General features: G+C 41.6%; 1 protein-coding gene across 1 annotated transcript in view; it reads left to right on the top strand.

The window, feature by feature from the left end:
* Nucleotides 1-23,896, top strand: part of NCOA2 (nuclear receptor coactivator 2) — a 62,582-nt gene that overhangs the window by 15,490 nt on the left and 23,196 nt on the right. Inside the window, exons 3-9 of the mRNA XM_088520342.1 lie at nucleotides 3,955-4,058; nucleotides 7,526-7,703; nucleotides 9,054-9,239; nucleotides 10,024-10,125; nucleotides 10,225-10,365; nucleotides 13,007-13,154; nucleotides 15,336-16,605. Coding sequence (XP_088376468.1) covers nucleotides 3,955-4,058; nucleotides 7,526-7,703; nucleotides 9,054-9,239; nucleotides 10,024-10,125; nucleotides 10,225-10,365; nucleotides 13,007-13,154; nucleotides 15,336-16,605 — 2,129 coding nt within the window. The remainder of the gene's footprint in view (nucleotides 1-3,954; nucleotides 4,059-7,525; nucleotides 7,704-9,053; nucleotides 9,240-10,023; nucleotides 10,126-10,224; nucleotides 10,366-13,006; nucleotides 13,155-15,335; nucleotides 16,606-23,896) is intronic.

Consider the following 23,896-nt stretch of genomic DNA (forward strand, 5'->3'; position numbering starts at 1 on the left):
ACCACCCAGGGCAAATCCATTCAGAGATATGAACCTCAGACTAAGGTAGTCATCTGATGCCTGCAAAAACCAGAGAGGATGTGTTGTTTTCAAGCCAACTGCACCACACAAGGCAATTGCACGTTTATTCATACAGCATTTGCAATCCCTTTCAAGTGAGATTGCTGTTTATATACAATAAGTATCCTTCTTGAGTCGTAGCTGCTCTTTTTTGTGTGCAGAGCTAAGCTTTATAGTGTCCTTTATAATAAATGTCTTTGCTTAGACTTTTCATGTGTGAGAGTACATGATTTTAGATGGGCGTGACATTTCAGTAGTAAGTCCAGAAAATTACAAAGCACGTGAATTGTGTGGGGCACCTAAGAAAACCTCTTTCAAGCAGTTTTGGATAATATAGTTGTTTCTGCTATTACCGTTTTTTTCTATTGACGTTTTCCCTCGACAGTTTTTCAGCACTGGTTCTGCTCTAATGTTTCACCTGCTTTTCTTTTTGTTCCTCTTCTCCTCTGAAGTATAATACAGAAGTGTTGCTCCTCTGGCAGATATGTTGATGCAAAACTTCTTTTGGAGCATTCTTCATCTTTTTGCAGTCCCTAAAGAGACTACTTTTTTTATTTATTTTGCAAGCAGAAATCTCATTAATTTGCACTAGAGTTTGACTTTGCAAAAAGGAACAAAGTGTCGGGAGAGATTAAATGAGGCTCCTGGAGGAAACTGGAATAAAACATGGAAAGAGATGAAGAGAACTGCCAGAATTTCTCATTTAGTCATGACCATACACCTGTAGGAATGTACTGTTTTAGCCAGGACAGAGAAAACAACATGCCAGTCATTTCCACTTCAAATTCTTCTGTCAGCTCTCCAAAGCGAGCCGCCCTATCTGAGTTGGGAGATGTCAGAATGCTAGAAAATTGGCACATTTTTCTAAGTTGAAACACAGCGGGAGACTTCAAACTATTGCCTTTGGCAATAATTCCTCTGATTTAGGAATTCCTGTTAATCTGATGTGATTTCACAAAGGTTTGTCTTCAGAAACCAGAATGAACTTCAAATAAGACTTGACTGTCCCACTGATGAATTTGGCAGCAAAGCTGTATTGCCCTTTTTTTTTTTCCCTTCCACATATGAATAGAGGAAAACAGATAAAATTTTTGATTAGTAGGAAAATGCCCAATTGCAAATGTTAATACATATTTTAGTGTATTCCTGTTTATACAATTGCAAACATTCACAGTATAAACCTGTTATGCATATTACTGAAATACCACATATTTGGGTGCACATATTCTTTGTAGTACCTCTCTTAAGAGCAATCCTGTTTTATTTGTTTAGTTGGAAGTTTATTCCACTTTAACTTAGGCAGCATGTGCCTGATCCCTGCTAGCCGTGTTCATTGGGAACGCTCTGGGTTTGAGTTTATCCTCCTTCTCTGTTGAACTCCTGAGGGTGGGTGGCGACGCCTGAGCAGAGAAGCCCTTTGCAGAGGTGAAGCTGTGGGAAGCCCCTTTCCCCCCGTCGCTTCCTGAGCTGGCGTGAGGCTGTATTTCTGTCCGTACCAAATCTCCGCTCAGTTTTCCCTGCCTCTCTTGCAAGCGCCTCGTAACGTTTTCCCTGCGTTCCCCATCGGAACAGAGCCGAACCTGTTCCCGGAGGCGGCCTGGGCGAGATTGGGCAAAAACAGCTCCCGTGCTCCATGCTCTGCGGCTCCAGTGGAAAAAGGGAAGGGCTGCGGGTAGTCCCAGAGGAACACCATCAATTCCTGTGAAACCGGGAGGAAAGAAGGGGAAAAAAAATCCACTCCTGAGAGTCTTGGCGAGGTTGGGCCTCTGCAGCTATTTTCTTAACCCCTAACATTCAAAAATCATTAATCTAGTTTAGAAATAAGAAACTCTCTGTTCTTTTCATTTGTGTGTAGGGCCTCCAGGGAGCCCAAAAAGAGATAGGAGAAGGAAAAAAGGAAAAGTAAACCTAACATTTTTTCCACCGTTACAACTGTAAGAAAAACACAAAATACAGACTTGTGCTTAAGCCACGAGTGCTGTCGCCACTAGAATCAATCTCTCAGTTTTTGAGCTTTTCCCCCAACCTTTCCTCATCAAATTCTCCTTCCCAGTCAGCCCCATATGCTGGATCTCCGAAGAACTGATTGGCTTTTCCAGCCCATCCCTTGGCTCCCGGTGACGGCGCTTGACTTGCAGACTTCAATAAAAGCTCAACCCTATGTTTAGAGTCTTTGAGAATTCTTTTAGAATTTTTAGAATATTTTTTCAATCTTGTATCATCATATGGCACCAACTCTTCTATGTTGTGGGGTGCAAAGGACTCTGATTTTTTTTTTCCCTTTCGCCTAAACTCTACCTTTCACCCAAATAAAAAGTCTACTGCAGTGCCCAGTTTAAGCCAGAATTGGTTATTAGTATCCCGGTGAGTTCAAGTGCCAGAACAAGGGTCTGTATTTATTTCTAGCATTGTTATTTCTAAGCAATTAGAGTAATCTGTTAGTCTGAACAGTTCATCTTCAGCAGTCTTTACTCACTGTGGTACCACGCTGTCCATGAAAGCACCGTGAGAAGCGAGACAGGATTTTCCTAACGCTTTTCTTGATGGAAGTGCCAAACCAGAGCAGGCCGGGATGAGCAAGTGTCCGAAGCCCAGTTGCTGGTGGGTATCACTGGTATCAGAACATCCCGGGATTCTGGGAAGCGCTTCCTGCGCCTGGTGTGTAAGCCCAGTACCTGCCCTCTGTCTCCGACTGCTGCCAAGGAGGGAGCTCCGAGGAGCCAGGGCTGCACACAGGGGAAAATCCCGTCTGCTTGGATATGTTTTAGTTTGTCCGAAGATCCTTTAATTTTCCCGCAAGGGGGTTTCGCAGTGGCCCTTTGGTCCATCCCGTGAGGTGCGTTCCGTAATTCCCACAATGACGTGTGTCTTGGTTTGCTGTTGCGCAGGGCATTCATGCTGGTTGAGTAGTGTAAGTTCATGGTGCTTTTGTATTTATTAAAATAATTTATTGCATAACATTTGTAATAAAAACCTTAAAAGATTTTTAAAGTTCTAAATCTCAGCAAAGCCCTTTTGCATTTCTTTAAAAAATAAAATTATACACTTACTTAAAAAAGAAAAAAATTAACAACAAAAACTACTCTTGTGTTTTATTAACTTAGCATATCAGGTATGTGTTTTTTGTGGTATTTTAATTACTTCTCCCTTAAGCACCAATATCATTGCTGGAGTAGAAAACTTAATACAGTTCATTGCTTGATGTGACATATAAACCTTCTTGGTTCGAATGTTCTGGTGTGCGTGACTGTTGCTTACATTAGGAGTTAAGTATGATATGTGATAGTGTAATACTGTAATATGTGGTGTTATACTCCAGGAGCCTTAAATCATTATTTTCTTGCTTGTAATTTTTCAACTAAAGCACTCGAAATTGTACGTTTTGTAGTAGCGTTGCTAAATAGGACAGCGTGAAGGTTATATGATAGTAAAGCTGTGGGCGGAGGCGTGGGGGGGAAATGAGACTGCTGCCTCACAGTAATGAAACAGTAGATTGCAGATTTGCATTTTTCCTTCTAAATATAGCAATTGTGGAAAAGTCGTGTAGCCGTGAGCTTTGCATATGGCTTTAGATCTGTCCCTTAACGCACCTGGATCCTGAGTGTTGCTCACTGCACCTTCCTAAGGAGTCCTTGTCTTCACCGGGTTTCATGTTTTGTGATTTAGGGAAGTGTCTAGCAGAGAAAGAGCTGAAATGATTTAATTGGTGTGGTAAAACTGAAGTATATACTAGTTATAATTTCTGTTGAATCATTGTTGAAGACTAAATAATCTCATTTTCAGTATTGTTGCATTGTAACTGCTTAACAACTAGGCCGCATGTACTGTGGACTCTCATCACCTCGTGTGCCTAGCACTGCTGTGTCTTTTAATACATAGTTCTCTTTATTGCAGAAAAAGCAGCAGCAGCTAACGAAGATGAAGTGCAAAAAGCAGATGTGTCATCTACAGGTCAGAGTGTCATTGACAAGGATGCACTTGGACCAATGATGCTTGAGGTGAAGAGCGCACGTTTCCCTTTTATTTACTCCAGTTCTGCTCCCGTAGGTGCCGAGCAGCGTAAGGAAGTGGAGGAGGGCAGCAGGAGTTTGCTCTTCAAGAGAAGCCACCCTGACTGTTTTGGATTATGGCACTTAGGAAGAGGGTGCATGTTTCTCTGGGGTTCAGCGAGGAAACTTCCCTTGGGGGCGGGAGGAAGAGAGGATTCAGCTGTTGGGTTTTGCTGATAGCTCAAGTGCTTCGGTCTGTAGCCATCTCAGCAGCTCGGGGTGCCCGGATGTGCAGCTCTTGCTTGCTCCAAACCAGGGCAGATTGCAGGGCCTGTTCTCCCTGAGCACCAACTTGTGGATGCAGTAGGGTGCACATGAGTAACAGTTCAGCTCAAATTGCATGTCATTGCTGTGCAGTTTTCATGATTTATCATGCCAGCACTTTACAGCGTGACTCTTCCCTCTAGAATCTGAAAGTAACCTGGGAGAACTTTGAGATACGTGTTTTGGGTAGTTTAACAAAGATTTTTGCCTGACTTTCAGCTCTGTGGTTTTGATATAAGCAGAGGCTGCTTGGCTTCTAAATGTATTCGTAATAATGTTGCCTCAGCGTGGGATCTGGGATCCTCACGTCATCGCTGCTCTCCATCGGCACCGCTGCTGCCTGCGGTCCCCACTGGCACCTTGACCTGTACGAGTAGGTGCTAGTTTAGGTAAAATAAAGCGTAAAACTCTGAATCTAGCTAAAGGAGCCCACTTTGGCAGATGTGTAATTATTCTGTCATTTCTGAATGTTGCCTTGGGAAGACACATGTTTTATCAGTTTTAGGTATTTGCATTATTTTTCATGATTTGTTAGAGAAAAACAGTTTTCTCTACTTTTATATGAAGGCTCCAAAACCTCAGTACTAAACATTAGGAAGATTAGACAGGTTGGAATGAAAACACTCTTCTTTGAAAAGCTGGGATAATAAACAAATTGATTTAATTTAATATTTATTATACATGTTCACTGAATGTAGTTTTTGCTATCAAACCAGGTTCAGCTTTCCATCTCATTATGTTAATTATTCCTATGTTAAAATTGTAAAATCCTCACAAAATTAACTGTAAGGATACGTTTTAATCATGGGGAAAATAAGATTTTTTTTTCCTAGATTATTTTATATGATTACATATTGCACCAAACACAACATGTAAAATCACCCTTTTGTTATGTTATTCTCCTTTATTATTATTGTTATTTTTCTTTTACACCAAAATGTTTCATGTTAGCAACAAAAAACTGTGGAACAGAATTAATAAACAGTGGTCTTTTTGCAACAAGAAACTGAGGACTGAAAGTCGTTAGGTATTTGTTGTGGGAAGACTGCAGGTAGTTTGTGCCTTTATCTCCTTAAAGGAAATCAAGTTCCTTTGTCTTTGCAAACACCTTTATGCATCCTTAGCAAACCTGGCTGAAGAATCCTCCAACTAGAAAGGATTCCTTCCTGCTGTGAGGAAGTAGGAGAATTCAGCACATAGCTGCCTCTGAGGAATGTTTTAACATATTTCTTGGTTAAAGCAGCAAAGTATATATGAAGAGAGAGGGGAAAAACAGAAACACGTTGTCTATTACTCGTTCCCCCATTGCACCCATAGCTCTGAAGAAAAGTGTCTGGCCTTCGTCACTGTTCCCGTTGCTAATTACGGTGATAGACACCTGGGAACAGAACAAGGGACTTAGTGCAGAAGTGGAAGCATCCAAAAGATTTAAGTGACTTCATGCATAAGCTTGCTCGAAAGGCTGCTGCTTGCCTGAATGATTGGTTTGTTGTGACTTTTGTGTCTGGGCTGGAGGGAAATGGGAATGTGACGCAGAAGGCAGGTTCCTCTCCCAGTCTGGAGGTGGGCTGGGATGCCCGAGCTCGTCTGCGGTGAGCACAGCAGGTAGCCCTGAGGAGGTGGCACAGGGAATAGTGGGGGAAAGGGAAGGAAGTCCCTGTGGAAGGCCACTAACTCCAATTGTCTGCTGCCTGCCACTCCTGTTCGGAAAAGCACACGGAAAGAGGGGAGCTCTCTAAGGAAAATGAATTAGTGGGAAGAAGCAAGAATGGCCCAAAACAAAAAGAAATTAAATGAAATGCATGAAGATGCAATGAAAAACACACACGCACGCAAAAACAGGAGAGAGAGGACCTAGGTTTTCTTAATTTAAAAGCAGTCAGGGAGAACATACAGTTGTGCACATATTTGTATATCCTGTTATTTTGTAATCTAAAATGGAGCACCCAAAGCATTTGGCAATCTGGCATTCGTGTAATTGCTCTGCTTGTATGTTGTGCTTTCATGGTCCCCTTTCTCCTAAACGAATCACAAGTTAATTTGGTGTGGAAGGAACCTCTGGAGATCCCCTAGTCCAAGCTCCCACGCAGAGCAGGTCCAGCAGGAGAAGGTGGTTTAGGGTCTTGTCCGACTGGGTTTTGAGTATCTCCAAGGGTGGAGGTTTCAGAGCCTGTTGAGCAACATGTTCCCATATTTGACCATCTTCATGGTGATTTTTTTGAAGCTAGCCCCTGTTTTACTGATTTCCCACCAGCCTTTAGAGAGATGAATAAAGTGGGCAAAGCTGCAGAAGTCTGCAAGGGTTGCATTTTTTATTGAAATGCTTAAGTTCAAAGTTGCGGTGCCTTAAATTTAAAGGCCTCTGCTCATGGAACAAAAAGGGTCAGACTCTCAATCATTTCTAGAATGTCCGATCATGCCTGTGTATTAAGGAAAAGAAGTATTATGCCTGAGAACATCTTACTGCTATTGAAATGTTTATTTTATCCTGAGCAGGCAGAAATGATGTAATATTTGGCTTAGGTTTCAGATAATGCACAGCAGATATATTGGAAAAAATCCTTCAGCTAGGCTGTCCCTCTCACAGGTGATGGGGGAAAAACCAATCAGTGTAATTTAAAAAAGTCCTAATTAGACATTACCTTGCAGAAATTCCAAGTGCTTTCGAATACCCGCCTGGATGAGGACACACTGCAGGGGCACATCGAGAAAGGCCCGTCCAGGGGTGTCTGGTTTGGGTCGTTCGGGGTTTTTGATGTCAGAAAGTCCTGGGGTGCTTTTCCCTGGAGGTTGGGATCAATCCTGCACTGCATGCAGGGCGCTAGGACTGAGAGCTAGGTTCTCATGGAGGTTTCCTAGTGTAGTGTCCCAGGCAGGTAGGTAGCCGTGCAGGTTATTATTATGGTATTTTGCACAGTGTGTGTCTTTCCATGATTTTAAAGTAGTTTTGATAAAAGTAATTTTAGTTCCTCCATATGAAATGTTTACTTTGCTATTAAAGATGAGAATATTAGAACTGGGATAGGTGTAGAATCATTCAGATATGTCTGCTGAAAGAAATGGTAATTTTCTGGATATCTTTTGTTAATCTGATTGTTTGGTGTTGTGTCTCTCCCTTTTTTTTTTTTTTCCTCTCTCTCTCCTCCCCTCAGGCCCTAGATGGGTTCTTCTTCGTAGTGAACCCAGAAGGCAACGTCATGTTTGTTTCTGAGAATGTGACTCAGTACCTAAGGTACAACCAAGAAGAGCTGATGAACACAAGCATATATAGCATCCTGCACGTAGGGGACCACAATGAATTTGTCAAAATCCTGCTGCCAAAATCTCTAGGTATATACATTTTCCTCATATTGTACCCTAACTTATTTAAGTTTGGTTTCATAAATCAGTGTTTAAATAACTGTGGTTTATGCCTGTCCTCTAATTCACTTTCATCATATGCACTGTTTATTTGTAGTGTACATCCAGGCTGTATGAATGATTTTTATTTTTCCCCAAAGCATCCTCCACTCTTCCAATTTAGCTTCATTGTTTAAAATTTCTCGCAGTCACTAATATTAACTGATACTTTCAAGACAGCATTAGCTATGTGAATTCTCTGTTACATTTCTATCTGATTATTTTGATAAGGTCTCGGGGGGGGGATATTTTGTAAAAATCTAATAACTCCTTATACTAAAAAACTGATTTTTTTGATTTTATTCTCATGAATATTTACACTTCTGTTTTATAAACTCATTTTTTTTTGTTAGCTGCAACTCTTTTTGCATTCATACTGGTGCTGGTTTTAATATCATAGTTTTTTGGAACTGGGGTAAAAGGAGAGAGAAAGTGAATACAGTGTACTTCTTATTTACTCATACCAATTTAGAAGTGTTATGTAATTAACATTAATGTTTTAAGACTTTACATATAAACCCTCAAAGAGTAGAAAAACATAATCCCTTTGATTGGTAAAACTCATGACTTACTACCTTTACTGCCTTTTAAGATCAAAGAGGACAGTGAAGAGTATTTTTAAATAATAACCTGCTATTCTGCTATGTCCTGTTACATTAATTTGCTCTGACTGATGTCCAGTACCTATATTTGTGCCTCCCAGGATTTGCTTTCCTTTTTTACTTCTCTTAAGCACTGTGTTAGGGTTTTAGTTTTATCCACCACTGCACTCAGGTCATTCTCATCCCTTCCTTCTTGTAGCTGAGTTATGTGTTATAATTTATTTTTGATTGCTTTGCTTCCTGTTTCTATACAGTGCATATTACTTCCTTTTCTTTCTGTTTCTAATCTAGACACAAATGTATATATAGTAATGCTTTCTCTTTTGTGGATATAAGCTAATCTGTTCTACCCAGTAGGGATTTCCCTGTGGTCTGTCACTTTTACATGCACCAATATTTAGACTTTAATTCTGCTTTTCTGCCACTACCATAATATGTTGCTTGAAAAGTCATGGTAGCTCAGAAAAAAACCAGGCAGCAGTGCTTTTACGTGATGATAATTTCATGAAATTCCTCGTTATGTGCTGGTTTGGGCTGTATTATTAAAAATACAGTGGTGGTGGTAAATGAGCTTGTTTCTCGCCCAGTTTGCAACGCACCATGGTTCATTTTCTGTGGATGGGCAGCAGGAACTGGTGCCCCCAGATTTACCTCTGTGTATGTTCTTTGCTTTGCTCAGTGAACGGGGGACCCTGGTCTGGTGACACTCCTCGGCGTAACAGCCATACCTTCAACTGTCGCATGCTGGTGAAACCTCTTGCTGATTCTGAGGAAGGCCATGATAACCAGGAAGCACATCAGAAATATGAAACTATGCAGTGCTTTGCTGTTTCTCAACCAAATTCCTTCAAGGAGGACGGTGAAGGTAATAAGCACTCTCTTTCCGTGTTTTTCTCAAGTCGGTAGTGGTGTAAAGTTGAGAGAGTGGCTTCTTCTGAAGCCTGGAAAATAGAAAAATTGTAGGTTTTCCCTTTGTTGGGTAGCTGTGGCTTTCTTTCATCCTGAAATATGAGTCTGTACAACAGCACCTACTCAAGGGGTTGTGTTTTAGTAGTTTTTAAGTGGAAGGTAACTCCATATGCATTAATGAGATACCCGCAGCCAACGGGGAGGAAGGTTTCAATTGGCAATTTTTTTGAGTTCTCAGAATGTGAAGATAATTGTGGTTCACTGTTTCCTTTACCATTTACTACTTCAGCAGGTAAATTTCCTCAGACTGTATTTTAAACATTCAGGTAAGCAGAACTGGCTTGCTATAAAGCTGTTTGCCTCAGGGACGTATTTAAGCAATGTGGCTTAGACAGTACAAAACGGTAAGTGTTGAAAACCTCTGTGCCTGCAATGTATTGTTTGTGATTAGAGATTTTCTGGACTGTTGAACTACAGGTTTATGCATAAGCATGGAAAAGCAGATGTTTGTGTATGCCAGTAATTATGGGCCATGCTGGAGTACTTGCATAAGTTTCCTTCCAAAAAAACAAGCAAAACCACCTCCTCTGTGACGTTCAGTGTTATAGGAAACAATGAAGACCTGAAACCATTCAGTTGTTTCTGTCCTTTCCTTTTATTGGTACAAAATCTACTCTCTTTAATACAAAAGGAATCCTCCTTTCTCTGTACAAATTACTGAAGTAACATTTTTGTTTAAGATTTGCAGTCTTGCTTGATTTGTGTTGCAAGAAGAGCTCCGATGAAGGAGAGACCACTTCTTCCCTCATCAGAGAGCTTTACTACTCGCCAGGATCTACAAGGTATTGTGAAATGGGAGCTTTAAACTTTTCCCCACCATCCCCCCTCCTCAAAAGGGAAATTGCTGTAACAAACATGTCAAATGTTTTATCTGAAATCAGGCAAAATAACTTCACTGGACACAAGTACCATGCGAGCAGCCATGAAGCCTGGCTGGGAGGACTTGGTGAGAAGATGCATTCAAAGGTTCCATTCACAACATGAGGGAGAAATATCTTTTGCCAAGAGACATCATCAGGAAGGTTAGCTTTCATATTTTTAGTGCTTTCTATATTTAAACTGTTTGTTGTACATCTCTATTTGTTGTGTTCCCCTTGTATTATACCTAAGCGGAACAATCTGACCTTTATAAAAATTATTTTTCTAACACACTGTTGACTCTCTCTAGAGAGGTCTTCCGCCATTCTCCTTGTTTCCTTCTTAGTCCTCTGTTTATAACTATGCCATATTAGTGGGTGCCTTAAAACTTCAGATTACTGAAATTCTTTTAAAGAAGTAGAAAGAAGGACCTTTCAGTGTTGTACCAAAAGCTGTTCACAATGGATTCTTAACAATCTCAGCTTACATGTTGCAGTTCATTGGCCTGCATTCCACTTCTCCTCAAAAATGGGATTTTTCTGTCACATTTGCTGTGTGACTTAGCAGAGCCTTAGCACTTGGGCTCTCTGGAAGCCAACCCTGTTGCATTGTGCCCACCTGATCCGTGGTACAGGATACACCAAAAGCACGTCACAGAATCCCAGAATGGTTGAGGTTAGAAGGGACCTCTGGAGATCATGTAGTCTGACCTCCCTGCTCCAGCAGGGACACCCAGAGCACGGGGCACAGGGTGGCATCCAAGCGGCTTTAGTAGATCTCCAGAGAAGGAGCCTCCACAGCCTCTCTGGGCAGCCTGTTCCAGTGCTCTGTCATCCTCACAGTGAGGAACTTCTTCCTCATCCGCGCAGTCAAGAGTATGGAGAGTAAGAGGTCAGGCAATACCGAAAGGCTCCCCGTGGGGTTTCTGTGGTAAAGACTGGATTTTCCTTCTTGTAAGGTCCTGTCATTGCTAATTCTAGTATCATGGATCCAAGTTACACAATATAATTGGTGCTCTAGAGGAGAGCTAATAGTTCACAACCTTAGGCTGCGATTGCTGGCAGAGCCGAAAGATATACTGTACTGTTGAAGTTGTTATAAGGATATAAAAGGCGTTTGCAGGGTAAGTATTTGTCTGTGCCAGAGGTAATTTCAGAGTTGGTGTTATGGCATCCAGCCCCTTGTTGTTTCAATCCTCTTCAAAAGTTTTCTGACTAAATTACCAGCTCCCCCATTTAGCGTGGGTATTTGAGTGGGTCCTCTCTAAACTAACATATTTACATATTTGGGGGATTTAAGTGCATCGGTTTGCAGGAAAGGCTTAGGATAGTCAGGCAAACTGTAGAATTACATAATGCAGCATCACAGTGGGTAAAATATCAGCATCAGCTTCATCAACAATAAAAAACGCAAACCTTTCACCTTAGTTCTCAATATAAATCACAGAATATATGGCAAGTTTTTATTGGTCACAGTCAGAAAAACAGCATTTCCTCAAGAGGAATACGGAAACATTTTTGTTTGCTTAAAGAATTAGTTTGGAAAATGATTTAAGTAGAGATTTCACTTGTATCCTGTTGGCATTGAGTACTGGAATTTCCTGGTGTGGTATATGCTAAAGTTAAGAGCTTTGGACCTTCTGGTGCCCAAAGGTTAAACTGAAACAATGACATACCTAACAGTGAAATTTGGCTTTGTATTGTTTCACAGTTGTAGGGTTTTGTTTTTCTTTACATTTTTACTCTAAAAAAAAGCCCTTCTGGCTGTTTAAATTGTGCTTCCTGTTTTCTCGCTGCCTAAATAATACTTTAAAACCTTGCAGAACAATATATAGCAGCGGGGGGCAGGGAAGGAAAGCAGTCGTAACCGCTGCTCGCAAATCTGAAGTCTCCTCGCTGCTTAGAGGACGCGTCTTTAAAAAGCCCCCTTGGAAAACCATGTCAGCTTATTATGGCAGGACAAAAAATAAATCTGTATGAAAAAAATAGGAAAATTAAAGTGTTTATAGTGCTTTCATTCCTATTTTTCCTCCTAAATAACTATATGAACAAGAATCTTCTGAAGTTGCCTCTTTGCCCTCCGCAATATTTGCGATCCAAATGCAATAGCTTCTGGACTAGAAATTGAAAAATGGTGCTTCACTAATGACAAAGAGTAAACAGTATGAGAAGTGTTTAAAGCTTTTCTTTTTTCCTAACATTATTTTCAGTTTTAATTAAAGAGATCTTGCAGGGAACTACAGGAGTTGGCTTCAAGTTGTTCAAAAATTAATAATTGTTTATTCCAACTGTTCAAAACATTTTTTTTGCATGTAAAAGATTTATGTAAATTTTAAATTAAAGAAGTAGTGACTGCTATAAGGAGAGCAATAAGGAGGAGAAGGTAGAGAGCAGTGAAAACAGATGATCTGAAAACTGAAGGCGTTTATATTGAGCATCTGTTTTAGGTGATAAGGATTAAGAAATACATGAGCAACAAACGGAGTTAGAGACACAACTGAAGAAAAGGGATGTGGATGGCAAGGGCTTCCTGACCCACTCCTGAAATATTTTGTATTTCACAATATCTATCCCATTTTTAGTGTCACTTCTTAGGCTTTTTTCCACAATCACTCTGCGCTATGTGTGTTCCTTTATTTTATATCATCCCATCTATTTGTTTTTCAAAATTCCTCTTCTGATTTTCTGAGAAATTGCACTGTGTCCGTAGTATCAGTGCTGATGCCTTAGGAGCTTTGAACCGTGTGTGTATAAGCTGCTACAGGCTCCAGTTTCTCACCGCTGCTCTTGCTTTGCTTCCCCGCAGTGCTGAGGCAGGGCCTGGCGTTCAGTCCCGTGTACCGGTTTTCCTTGTCCGACGGCACTATCGTTTCTGCCCAAACGAAGAGCAAGCTCATCCGTTCTCAGACTACCAGTGAACCTCAGCTCGTAATCTCCTTGCATATGCTCCAAAGGTAATCCTGGCTAGTTGAGTCCAACTGCTTTCTCTAGCTTTGTAAATAAAATACAAAGTTACCAATGTAATAGCCTTTTTTTTTTTTTTTTTTTTTTGGATTGATAGATGTTCAGCTGACCTAGAATTGATAGCATGAGAACAAAGTAAGTTTTTGCAATCAACACTTACAGTAGGAAAAGACTGGAAGATGATTTCAGTAGTAACACAAACCTCATGCTGCATTTTCACATCAAGATCTGCCATTAAACTTTGCAAATGATTCTTTAGGCTCGTGTTCTTGACTTCAGTATTTTGATTTCCTGTGTTTTGGGAAGCAGACGCAAGAAACTCGCCAGATGCAGCTAATTTTTGAAGCCTTTAAAAATTTAAATTGCTGTAGTTTAGAATCAGCCATGTATAGGATATGGGTCTTCTTTAAATAATATATTTTGATTATTGAAACCGCATTTTGGAGAACCACATTATTTTAAGATTCGCTGTCCCTTGTCTTTTTTGGTGCTTGGAGCAGTGATTTCGGGCAACCAATTCTGATAAATGCCACCATTCTCAGTTACAAAAATAAAAGACATAACTGATAATATGTTAAAGTCAAGGATGAATAATCACTCACCTAAGAACTTCAAAATAAAATCTGAATTAAGTCACTGCATGTACTGGTATACTTGTGTCAGATTTTGTTTCAGATTTTATTTGATGATTATATTACAGTGCTGTTTCCCTCTATCCTCAGCACTACTTGTTTGAGAATAAGAAAACAGCTCCAAATGTGTTAAATCTGAAACCATTTTACAGACACTGAAGATTTGGAAAGAGACCCAACCAAAAGCTTTTTATAAATTTAAAGCTTTGTTTGAGTGGATGAATATACTTGATACTTCATTTAGTGCTGGCTTTAAAATTTTTAAAATTGCTATTAAATCAAAAATTCTACTTAAAAATATTCCTTCTTTTTTTTTTCAACAGAGCACCGACAATATCGTAATTGCAATATGGTTTTAAAAATACACTTTTCTGTTTATAGTTAATGTTCACTTTTGCCGTTACACCTAAGTTAACAAACATAGAATGACAGGTTTCTCAACTGTGTTTGAATTCTTCCACTTACCGTGCATTAGCAAAACATGAAGGCTTATCTTCACTTACTCTGTGCAAGTAGGAATGTTTCTCATCTAACAGAAAAACATAAACTAGAAACGCTCCATTAGCATTCATTTTTTGGAAGCCAAGATTGAATTTGATTTGTCTCAGATGCTATTTTTTTCCTTCTAATCTCTTTGGTTGTGTCTTTTTTATGGCTTTCAACATTTGGGAATAAGTTGGATTTTAAGGTATAAGTTTTAGCACAGAAGTAAAGAGAATCTTGCATCCTCACCTAAACTAATTGAAGTCGACAATGAAAATGAGGAAGCACCTTCTAGGCACCCTCACAAAAGTTTTTGCCTTGTATGTCTCCCTTCCACTTCTTCCCTTTTATAGCCTTCATGTCTAAAGGAGTTTCAGCCTGTATGTGTGTTTTTTTTGCCCCAAGTGTGTGCGCTGTGTTAGATTGCTAACACACTGTTCTCATTCTGAAGTGGTATCCAGTAGTTTTCTTGGCTCTCACACTTTTGGAGCGGTAAGCGGTATCAAAATACTCTGGCAGTGCAGAAAAGTGACTTTTTAAACTTGCTTTTCACTATGAACGTGGTGGGCAAATAGCCCACTCCAGGGTTGTGGTAGGGCTAGCTCATAGAAATTCAAAACTCCAGAAAACAGCTGTCTACAGCTGTTTTGTAAAACACGTATTTGCTTGGGTCATCTGTTTAAGATGAGATTACTTTCTCTTAATAGAAGTTATTTCTTGCTCTACTGTAGAGAAGAGATATACTTTATATGGAGAGAGTCTGAAATTATAACCTGTCTGCGTTTCTAATAGCTGTCATTTAAACGAGGTATAATTTTGTTTTTCCTCCATTCCACTAATTTGTTAATGAGCTACAGAAAAACCAAACCTTTAATGTGGAGCCATGTTGATAGTCGCGTATCACTTCTGTCAAATTGTCAAGTTATTTTTAATTGTAGGGTGGTTGTGTTATTTTAAGGTGAGGTTTGGGGTTTTGCTTCTTTTTTTGAAATGTAATTGCAAGTTGGCCACTGTCATTTTAGCTAATAGGTTGTTTTTCTTCCCCTTGCCGCCCAGAGAGCAGAATGTCTGTGGAATGAATCAGGACTTGACTGGACAAGGAATGGGGAAGATACTGAACCCAATTAGCTCCAGCAGCCCTGCCCATCAGGCCATGTGCGGCGGGAACCCAGGTCAGGATATGACCATCAGTAGCAATATAAATTTTGCCATAAACGGCCCAAAGGAACAAATGGGCCTGCCGGCGGGCAGGTTTGGCGGTGCCGGGGGCATGAACCACGTGGCGAGCATGCAAGCATCCACTCCTCAGGGTAGTAACTATGCACTAAAAATGAACAGCCCCTCTCAAAGCAGCCCCGGCATGAACCCGGGGCAGCCAAACTCTATGCTTTCCCCGCGGCATCGCGTGAGCCCGGGAGTGGCAGGAAGCCCGCGCATCCCACCCAGTCAGTTTTCCCCTGCAGGAAGCTTGCATTCACCTGTGGGAGTTTGCAGCAGCACAGGAAATAGCCATAATTACACCAACAGCTCCCTGAACGCCCTGCAGGCCCTCAGTGAGGGCCATGGCGTCGCGCTCGGATCCTCGTTGGCTTCGCCTGACCTAAAAATGGGAAATGTACAAAACTCCCCTGTGAATATGAACCCTCCCCAGCTGAGCAAGATGGGAAGCCTGGACTCTAAGGACTGCTTTGGACTTTATGGGGAGCAACCCGAAGGTACAACTGGACAAACAGAGAGCAGCTGCCATTCAGGGGAGCAGAAGGACGGCGCCGAGGGCGGCCTGCCGCCGGTGGTGGGTGGCGAGAGGCCTGATGGGCAGAGCAAACTGCACGATGGAAAAAGCCAGACGAAGCTCTTGCAATTGCTGACCACCAAATCGGATCAGATGGAGCCCTCGCCGCTGTCCAGCACCATGGCAGACGTCAGCAAGGAGTCCACTGGAGGGTTGGCTGGGTCTGGCTCGGCACACGGAACCTCGCTCAAGGAGAAGCATAAAATTTTGCACAGACTATTGCAGGACAGTAGTTCTCCTGTAGATCTGGCCAAGCTCACAGCCGAGGCCACGGGCAAAGAACTGAACCAGGAGTCCAGTAGCACAGCTCCTGGTTCGGAGGTGACTGTTAAACAGGAGCCGGCGAGTCCTAAGAAGAATAATAATGCACTACTTCGCTACTTGCTAGATAAAGATGATACTAAAGATATTGGTTTACCAGACATGCCCCCAAAACTGGAGCGGTTGGACAGTAAGACAGACCCTTCCGGTAGCACAAAGTTAATAGCTATGAGGACGGAAAAAGAAGAGATAAGCTTTGAGCCTAATGAACAGGTAAGAAAGTCTTCGCATTGCGTGCGAGTCGGATGCTCTAGGCCTGCATTCCTTCCTTTGGGTTTTTCTGCAGGCTTCCTTCAAGAGTAATTTCTTGACGCTTCAGGAGTGTCCTCTCTCTGTTACATGTTACCTGTCCTCCCAGATCCAATCTTGAGTCCATTTTTCCAATTTATGTTAGTAAGTTGTGATCACCACTGTGCCTGAAAGAGCGGTCCAGCCGTGTGACCGATGGGCTGTGCTGGGAAGGAGACGGGTGACACGGGGACTCGAAGCTGAGGTGTCCCTTCCCAGCTGGGAGCCAGGAAATACTGCTAATTGCGGGTTAATGCTAACGTGTTCACAGCTCTTCCTGTGCTCTTTCCCATAGGCTGCTCTTGCAGGGCTGTGGGCTGCGTGGCCTTTCAGACTAGCCCAGTATAATAGCTCTGCTTGTGCCATGGGAAGCAGGTTCATGCTCAAGGACAGCACCTGTTGGAAAGGGCTGATACAAACTTCATATCACAGCTATTTGTACTACGCTTCGCCTCCAAATTAAAATTAAGGCAAATAGACTTTCCATGTATCTGTGCCAATTAGGTGGTGGATTGTAACTTAAAAAAAAAGGTTTCAATCTGTAGATGATTAATAGTTTGGAGTATCTATCCTATCTTTCTGTGTCATTATTTATGTAGGATTTTATATTCAGAATTTATCTGTGTTTTGTGCAAGATTACTTTGCTGTGCAGCTGAACTACTAGTAGACCATATGTTGTTAGGATCTGTACTAAAAAGTGTTACTCCACTGGCAGAATTTGCTTTCAAAAAGCCTCATATTCATATCACCCAGAATCATCAAGTTTTCAGAGCTTTGCAAAAGAAAAAAGAAAAAGAAGTGGCATAGCAGAAGCAATTTACTACTTCAGTATTAGTACTTATTTTATTTATAAAAAGGGTAATTACAATATCAATTTTAGCATAAGACATTTTCTGGGGAGTTCATAACTAGCAGGAGTTAATGATCCTTAGCTTTGTCCTGTGCTGTCAGCTCTCAACACTCCCAGCTGGTTGTTAATCCCAAGGGAGTGCCCTGTGCATGAAACTTCAGTTGGTAAATCATGATCAGATGAAACATTACAGAGATAGAGATGACTCTCTCTCACAGCTGTATCCCTCGCTTTAAAGCATAGTGTATTTCTAATGTGCTGATGGGGTTTGGGCTTGTTTGTTTCAAATGTGGTTTATTTTTATTATCGTGTGTATATATATATTGATAAATAGTTTAAAACATTTTGTATATTCTGTTTTAAGGCTGAGGATGGATAGACATTTTTACAGCAGTGGTCATAATCACAAAACATGGAGACCAAACATTCTACGTTGCGGTATTTTACTCTCAATTCTACAAGCTTTCTCTAAGATTTCTTTGCTTCTTTATTTTTAATAGCACCTAACAGCTATTGCCATTATGTAGGAGCAGTTGTAATTTTTCGCTCTTTCCTATGCTTTAGGGGGAAACTGAGCCAAAATACACAGTTTTCTGCAGGGATTAATCCTCAAGCCTGAATATTAGCTCAGATCTGCATAAAGTTACTCTGTTGTAGTGCCTTAAGTATAACTAGAGATGGAGTGCTCAGATTCTCAGTGAGAGCCTGGTGCTTGGTTAGCCAAAAACACACGGGTAACAAGAAGTTCACAGTTAAGCTGACAAGAATAAATTATTATATAAAAAAAATAATAATTTCACTTCTTACTTCATTCCTTATGCATTGAAATCAATGACATTGCCATAAATTAATGCTGGATTAAATGCAGATCTCCTTTAGTCTCTAAAATAGGATGCTACACAAGAAGGGTGAATCACTCACTAAAAAATGTATGATCACAGAAATAACTGATTCGATCAAAATCATGACTTTTAGATGTTTTTCTTCCCAAGAGCTAAGGTTTTCAGTTTCATGCCCTCTATGGAGGAAACTTAAAGCTTAGAAACCTGTGTTAAGAACCCTGCCGCAAAGCCTGGTTTTTGTCCCCTGTGAAGTTAGGTACCCAGGCAAGTCCTTTATGGCTTATGGCAAAAATAATTCCTCGTGGGGGGGAATTTATCTTATCCTAAAACGTGTTTAAAATAGTTGACTAGTGGTAGCCTAGACAACTAGTTTTAACTAGGTGCCTTACTTTTTCATGACTAAAGATAGACAAGTTGAGTCTCACCCTAAAGGTAAACATACAACTATCGACTAAATTTAAAGAAAGAGACTTAGGTCTTTCTTCAAGTGTTGCCACCCACAAGCATTTGAAAACCAGGCCGCTGATACTATCATCTTCGTAAAAATGAGCAGTGTATTTATTTTATTTTTTATTTTTAGGCTTCGTGTTTTTGAGGTCAAGAGAGGGATTAGGGGGGATTGGATTATGGACTGTAGATGTACTGTGATCTCTTAAAATTTGAAGCCAAAGATTCTCCCTGAAGAGCAACAGGAGCCGAAACTAGAAGAAGGTCCAGGAATTGGGAATGCAATAAAAATACTAAGTGATGCAGAAGTCCTGATAGCAGTAAGGGCCGAGGTTTTGGGGCTTCATGAGTGTTGGGGTGAGGAGAAGCCAGGAGCAGCGGCTGTTCTGTAAGAAAAAATGACAGTGGAGCTTTTGTTGTTCCTTCTGATTTTAAATATAATTTTCAAACCTATTTAAAATTCAGCGGAACGTGTTGCTGAATAAACAGGAGAAATCCAGCGTGGGGAAGGAGAGGAAATGGTGGGGAATGTAAAATAATGTAAGCATTTATCTAGCCGAAGGCCAGGGCTTTGAGCAAATAACTACTTCACCCCAATTATAAAATCACTGAAAATATTTAGCATCAAATCCTTTGCAGCTTTGGAAGACGGTCTCCCACAGGAAGTGCTCGCAGCCTAAATTTAGATCAAAGCTGGAACTATTTAGCACAGGACCAGAGCAGATTCGTGTTCTAAATTCTTCCATCCTCCGGCGTCCTTCCCCACTCTGACCCACCTTCTTCCTCCTCAGTGTAAAAATTAGCCGTGTGTCTGTGTTACCTTTTTTTGCAGGTTTATTTAAAACTTCTCCTTCCCGCGGAATGCTGTATTTTTAAGCAGCTCCTCTCGGGAGCGGCCGCCCCTCCAGAGCTGCTCGCGCTGAGGCGGCTCCTGCCTGAGGTGGCACCGCGGCGCCCGAGAGCTCCTTCATTCTCCTCCTTTTACTTTTGGTGTGACTTTGTGCGCAGGAAGGGCACGGAGCCGTGTCCCCACGCTACAAATAGCAGCCCTCAGGGTAGCGGGTGTTGAACACGCGCTTCGGCAGGGACCGGCACCCACAGGAAACCTGGCGCGTGCGTCGGGACAGAGTATTTCCAGGGCACCTCTGCCTTCTCCCCTGCCCCGCTGTGAAGGCCGGGCTCTTGCCCGGCTCTGCTAGCCCAGGGCAATCCCTGTTCTGGGGGAAAGGCTGGAAAAGAGACCTGCTGGGGAGGCAAAGCCAGGCAGCAGCGATAACATCGCTGTTGCTGTCAAGTACCACGGGTGCTCCTGCCGTCCTCCACGATTAGGAAAGGAAGGTGGTGGAAATAACAACTCCTGATGGGCTGAGGATCTGCTCTTCCCGCCAGCCCTGAGCCGCAAGCTGCCTTCTGCATGTGTGGCCCGTGTTACTCACGAGGCTCTGCTGCTAGTGTAGCTTCACCCCCGCCTGCCCTGCGTGTCTCTGGTGGTGCTTTGGAGGTCTGGAGAGCTCAGCCACTTCTTCGTATTTCGCCCTGCCGAAGCAAAACAAAGCTCAAGGTAACGCCTGAGCAATCTCTGCTCTTTACCTTAGTGGTAGCAATAACTGGATCTTTCATCGACACTGTCAGGGATTTATAAGATACTTTGGAAACCCAGTTGATTTGAGGCTCTTGCTTTTTGTCAAGTGAGACTGAAATTGCCCAACAACTTCAAAAGCTCATGGGGAAAAGAGAGTGAAAGCATGGGGGGACATCATGCCTCCAGTAAGGTCACGTATTGCCACTCAGAAGAAACAGCTTGGTTAGCTGTGTCATTTTGCACCGCAAAACCGTTCTGCAACCTGCATGTGCACTATTATATTCCCATTGCATCACTTGCATCCCAGTATCCCACTGGCTTATTTCCCATAAACCAAAAGATGGGTAAATTCGAAATGGCTGATTCTCTGGGCTGGCCCGTGGCACAGTGTGGAATGAGATCTTTATCACTGAGTGTGCTCTCCTCTTCTTCCTCCAGCAGGCATTAGTCAGCCTGTTGGTGTGACAGTGGCATCGTACTGCTGCTGTCCCCACGGTATGACACCAGAGACCACCGTGAAGGTATCATAGTCACCTTCTGTGGGACTCGCTTCCGTCTGTCAGTGCCTTTCCGGTACTAAAATGTGTACTCCACACATGCACCTCATCCTCCAAAAATCCATTTCTTCCTGTCCAGAGTCCACTAAGTTAATGAAGGAGGTTTGCTGCTCCTTCAGCTTCTATTAAAACTTGAGAGTGAGCTTTCCATTTTCTGAATCGTTTTTAATTAGTCTTCTACAAAACTATCCCCAAATTTGGTAGTAGATTATCCTAATAATAAAATAGCAATTCCAGCCAAATGTATGCTTATTGCATTTGGGGGAGAGAAAAGGACTCTAGTCTTCTATAGTGACAAGACTTAGAGATTATATAAAGCAGCTGTAGTTTCAAGTTGCAGCCCCACCACAAGACATTCTGATGTAGGGAGAGTCTTGTAGTTGCTTCCTCCATAGTCATATACAGATGTAAAAAAAAAAAAAAAAAAAGTGTAAAAAGCAAAAAGTGACAGAACTTCAGAGTCTCAGTGCAACTTATTGGGATGGCCCTTTATAATCCGTGGATGGATTCCTCCACAGCTCGACTTTAACATGGCAATATTTGCAAACCAAACTTAGTGTTTAGATGAAACTGCATTTTAGTAGAGATGAAATAATTTTATAAGTAATTAAGTTTTAATCTATGTTTTTCTGCATACTGGTGATAAATACTTTAAAAAAGAGATATTTTTAAAGTACAAAAATACAAAAAATAGATATTTTTAAAGTACAAAAATAGATATTTTTTAAAGTACAAAAATATTTTAAAGCATAATTTATCTGGTATTTTCTAGGATTTAGCATCTCAATCCCGTGGAGATTATTGTAATTGCAGTGCTTAAAGATAGTAAAAATATGTGCACAAGAACTTTCCTGTGATACTTGCTGCTTTTATCAGGATTTTTTTTCTTTTAATTTGTGACAAATAATTGTATTATAGGGAGCTTAGGGTGTGCCTTCTATTTACGTAAAGTTCAATTTAGGCCATTAACTAAATAAATATAGAATATAAATAAAAGAAAAAACCCATGAAACTAACCAAGTAAATATTTTAATGCTAGTTTCTGTGCATACGGTGCCATTTGAGGGTGGGTCTGGAAAGTCTTAGGCTGCCCTAATAGTTTCATATTAATTCTAGAACTAAAACCCTCTTGGAACTTGTGCAGCTGTCAAGAACCCTGCTCTCATCAGAAAAAATGCAACATTTGACAATGATTATGTTAAGGGAAAAAGGGAGGGTTATATATTTTTGTTATAATAGTTCTGGCCTTTCTTTGCCACTTCCTTAGAGGAATTAAATGCATGGCAGGGAGTGCAGTTCTGTGACACTTTTGGATCAATAAGTTTGTCCTTTTTATTTATTGTTATTTATTTTTTTAATGCCTGATGTTTAAACAATGAATTGCACTGGCCTGAATGTTAAAAGGAAAAAAAAAAGATAAAAGGAAAACATTTCTCCCCGCTATTGCCCAAAAAACTCAAAGAGCAAAACCTGCAACTTCAGTATACTGTTGTGTGAAATGTGTTTAATGAAGTCCGTATGTCTTAATTCCCCCAAAGACTGTTGAATCATCCTGTTATAATTTATGATCCACGGCATCGGTCTCCTGTATCAGATTGGTCAGAAATTAAAATGCAGCTTCCGACCACTGTTCTAGCGCGTCTCCAGGAGAGCCCTTTTGAAGGTGCCGGTCACCTTTCCCCGTCACAATTCTGGTTGCTTTTAACCACATTCCCGTTCCTCTGGGCTCAGCCTTTGCTGTTGTGAGTGCCCGGAAGGTAAAACACGGCCGCGTGGCGATTTGTCAAGAGCAGGTAATGTCAGACCGATGTGTTTTCCTTCTGCCGCCGTGTAAACGGGCCTCTTGGCACAAGTGTGGCCGTTATGCCGTGTATCCTGGTTTCAGTGAGGCCGTGTGGCTCGTGGCGTTCCCGTAAGCGGATTACAGAGGGACGGCCACCATGAAGCTGCCGGGAGGGGTCTCAGGACGCTGCTCTCGCACACCAAGGGCTTCTTCAGGGATTCGCTGTTGAAATGGGAGGGACGGCGGGAGTTTGGGGACTGCAGGGGCTCAAACTATTTGTTTACACTTGGTAATGCTGCGTGTGACACTGGGATAAAGGCAAATACACTGGAGAAGAGAGTTCAGATTCAGTGGAGGCTGGGAGATAGGGAGTGAAAGTGCTGGACTGCGCAGGGTGAACAAATAACCAGAAACAAGGCTCAATCCAGGGCAGTGCAGAGGGGCAGCAGGAATAACCAGAGGTCTGGAAAAGAGGGTGTGCACTGAGAGGAGAGCTTGAATGAGCTGAAATCATTCAACTTAGCACAAAAACCAGAGGCACATGCCAGGCTTCAAATAAAAGGCTGGGAAAAGGGGAGCACGGTTTGCTCTCCAGATTCAAACGGGACAGGTAGGAAGGGCTTGCATTTCAGTGAGGAAGATGTTGCTTCAACACTAAGGGAAAACCTTTTACTGCTAAGGATGGCAGTGTGCTTGAAACAAACTCCACAGAAGCTGTGGATTTTCTTCACTGGGTGTTTTTCAGAAGATAGGAGCTTCTGTTGGGATTGGAATACACTCATTTTGCCATCAGGGGTTTAGTTTTCTTCTAGTCTACTGTTTCTGTCATTTCCCATCACTTTGCCAATATCATCAGCCTCCGGATCAACCCATTTACTGCCTTTTAACAGAATAAAATCTCTCTTCTTTGGCACCATCTTGCCTGATCTGTAAGTCTGGGAGGATATATGAAAGGAGTAAGGAGTGACACCATGTCCATCTGCATCAAGATATCCAACAGGGTTATGTAGAGATATTAGCTATTTGCATGTTAGCTACCTTTGAATAAAACAGCACCCCAGAACAGGTTAGCTGTGGCAGTATGAGCTTAGTGCAGTCTATCATACACCATGAACCTCGGTGGCCGGTTTAAGCCATCGCGGGTATTTCTGTGC

This window comes from Tinamus guttatus, unplaced genomic scaffold (assembly GCF_059628265.1).
Source record: "Tinamus guttatus ecotype Peru unplaced genomic scaffold, ASM5962826v1 Tinamus_guttatus_pri_ptg000086l, whole genome shotgun sequence".
NCBI classification, from domain to species: Eukaryota; Metazoa; Chordata; class Aves; order Tinamiformes; family Tinamidae; genus Tinamus; species Tinamus guttatus.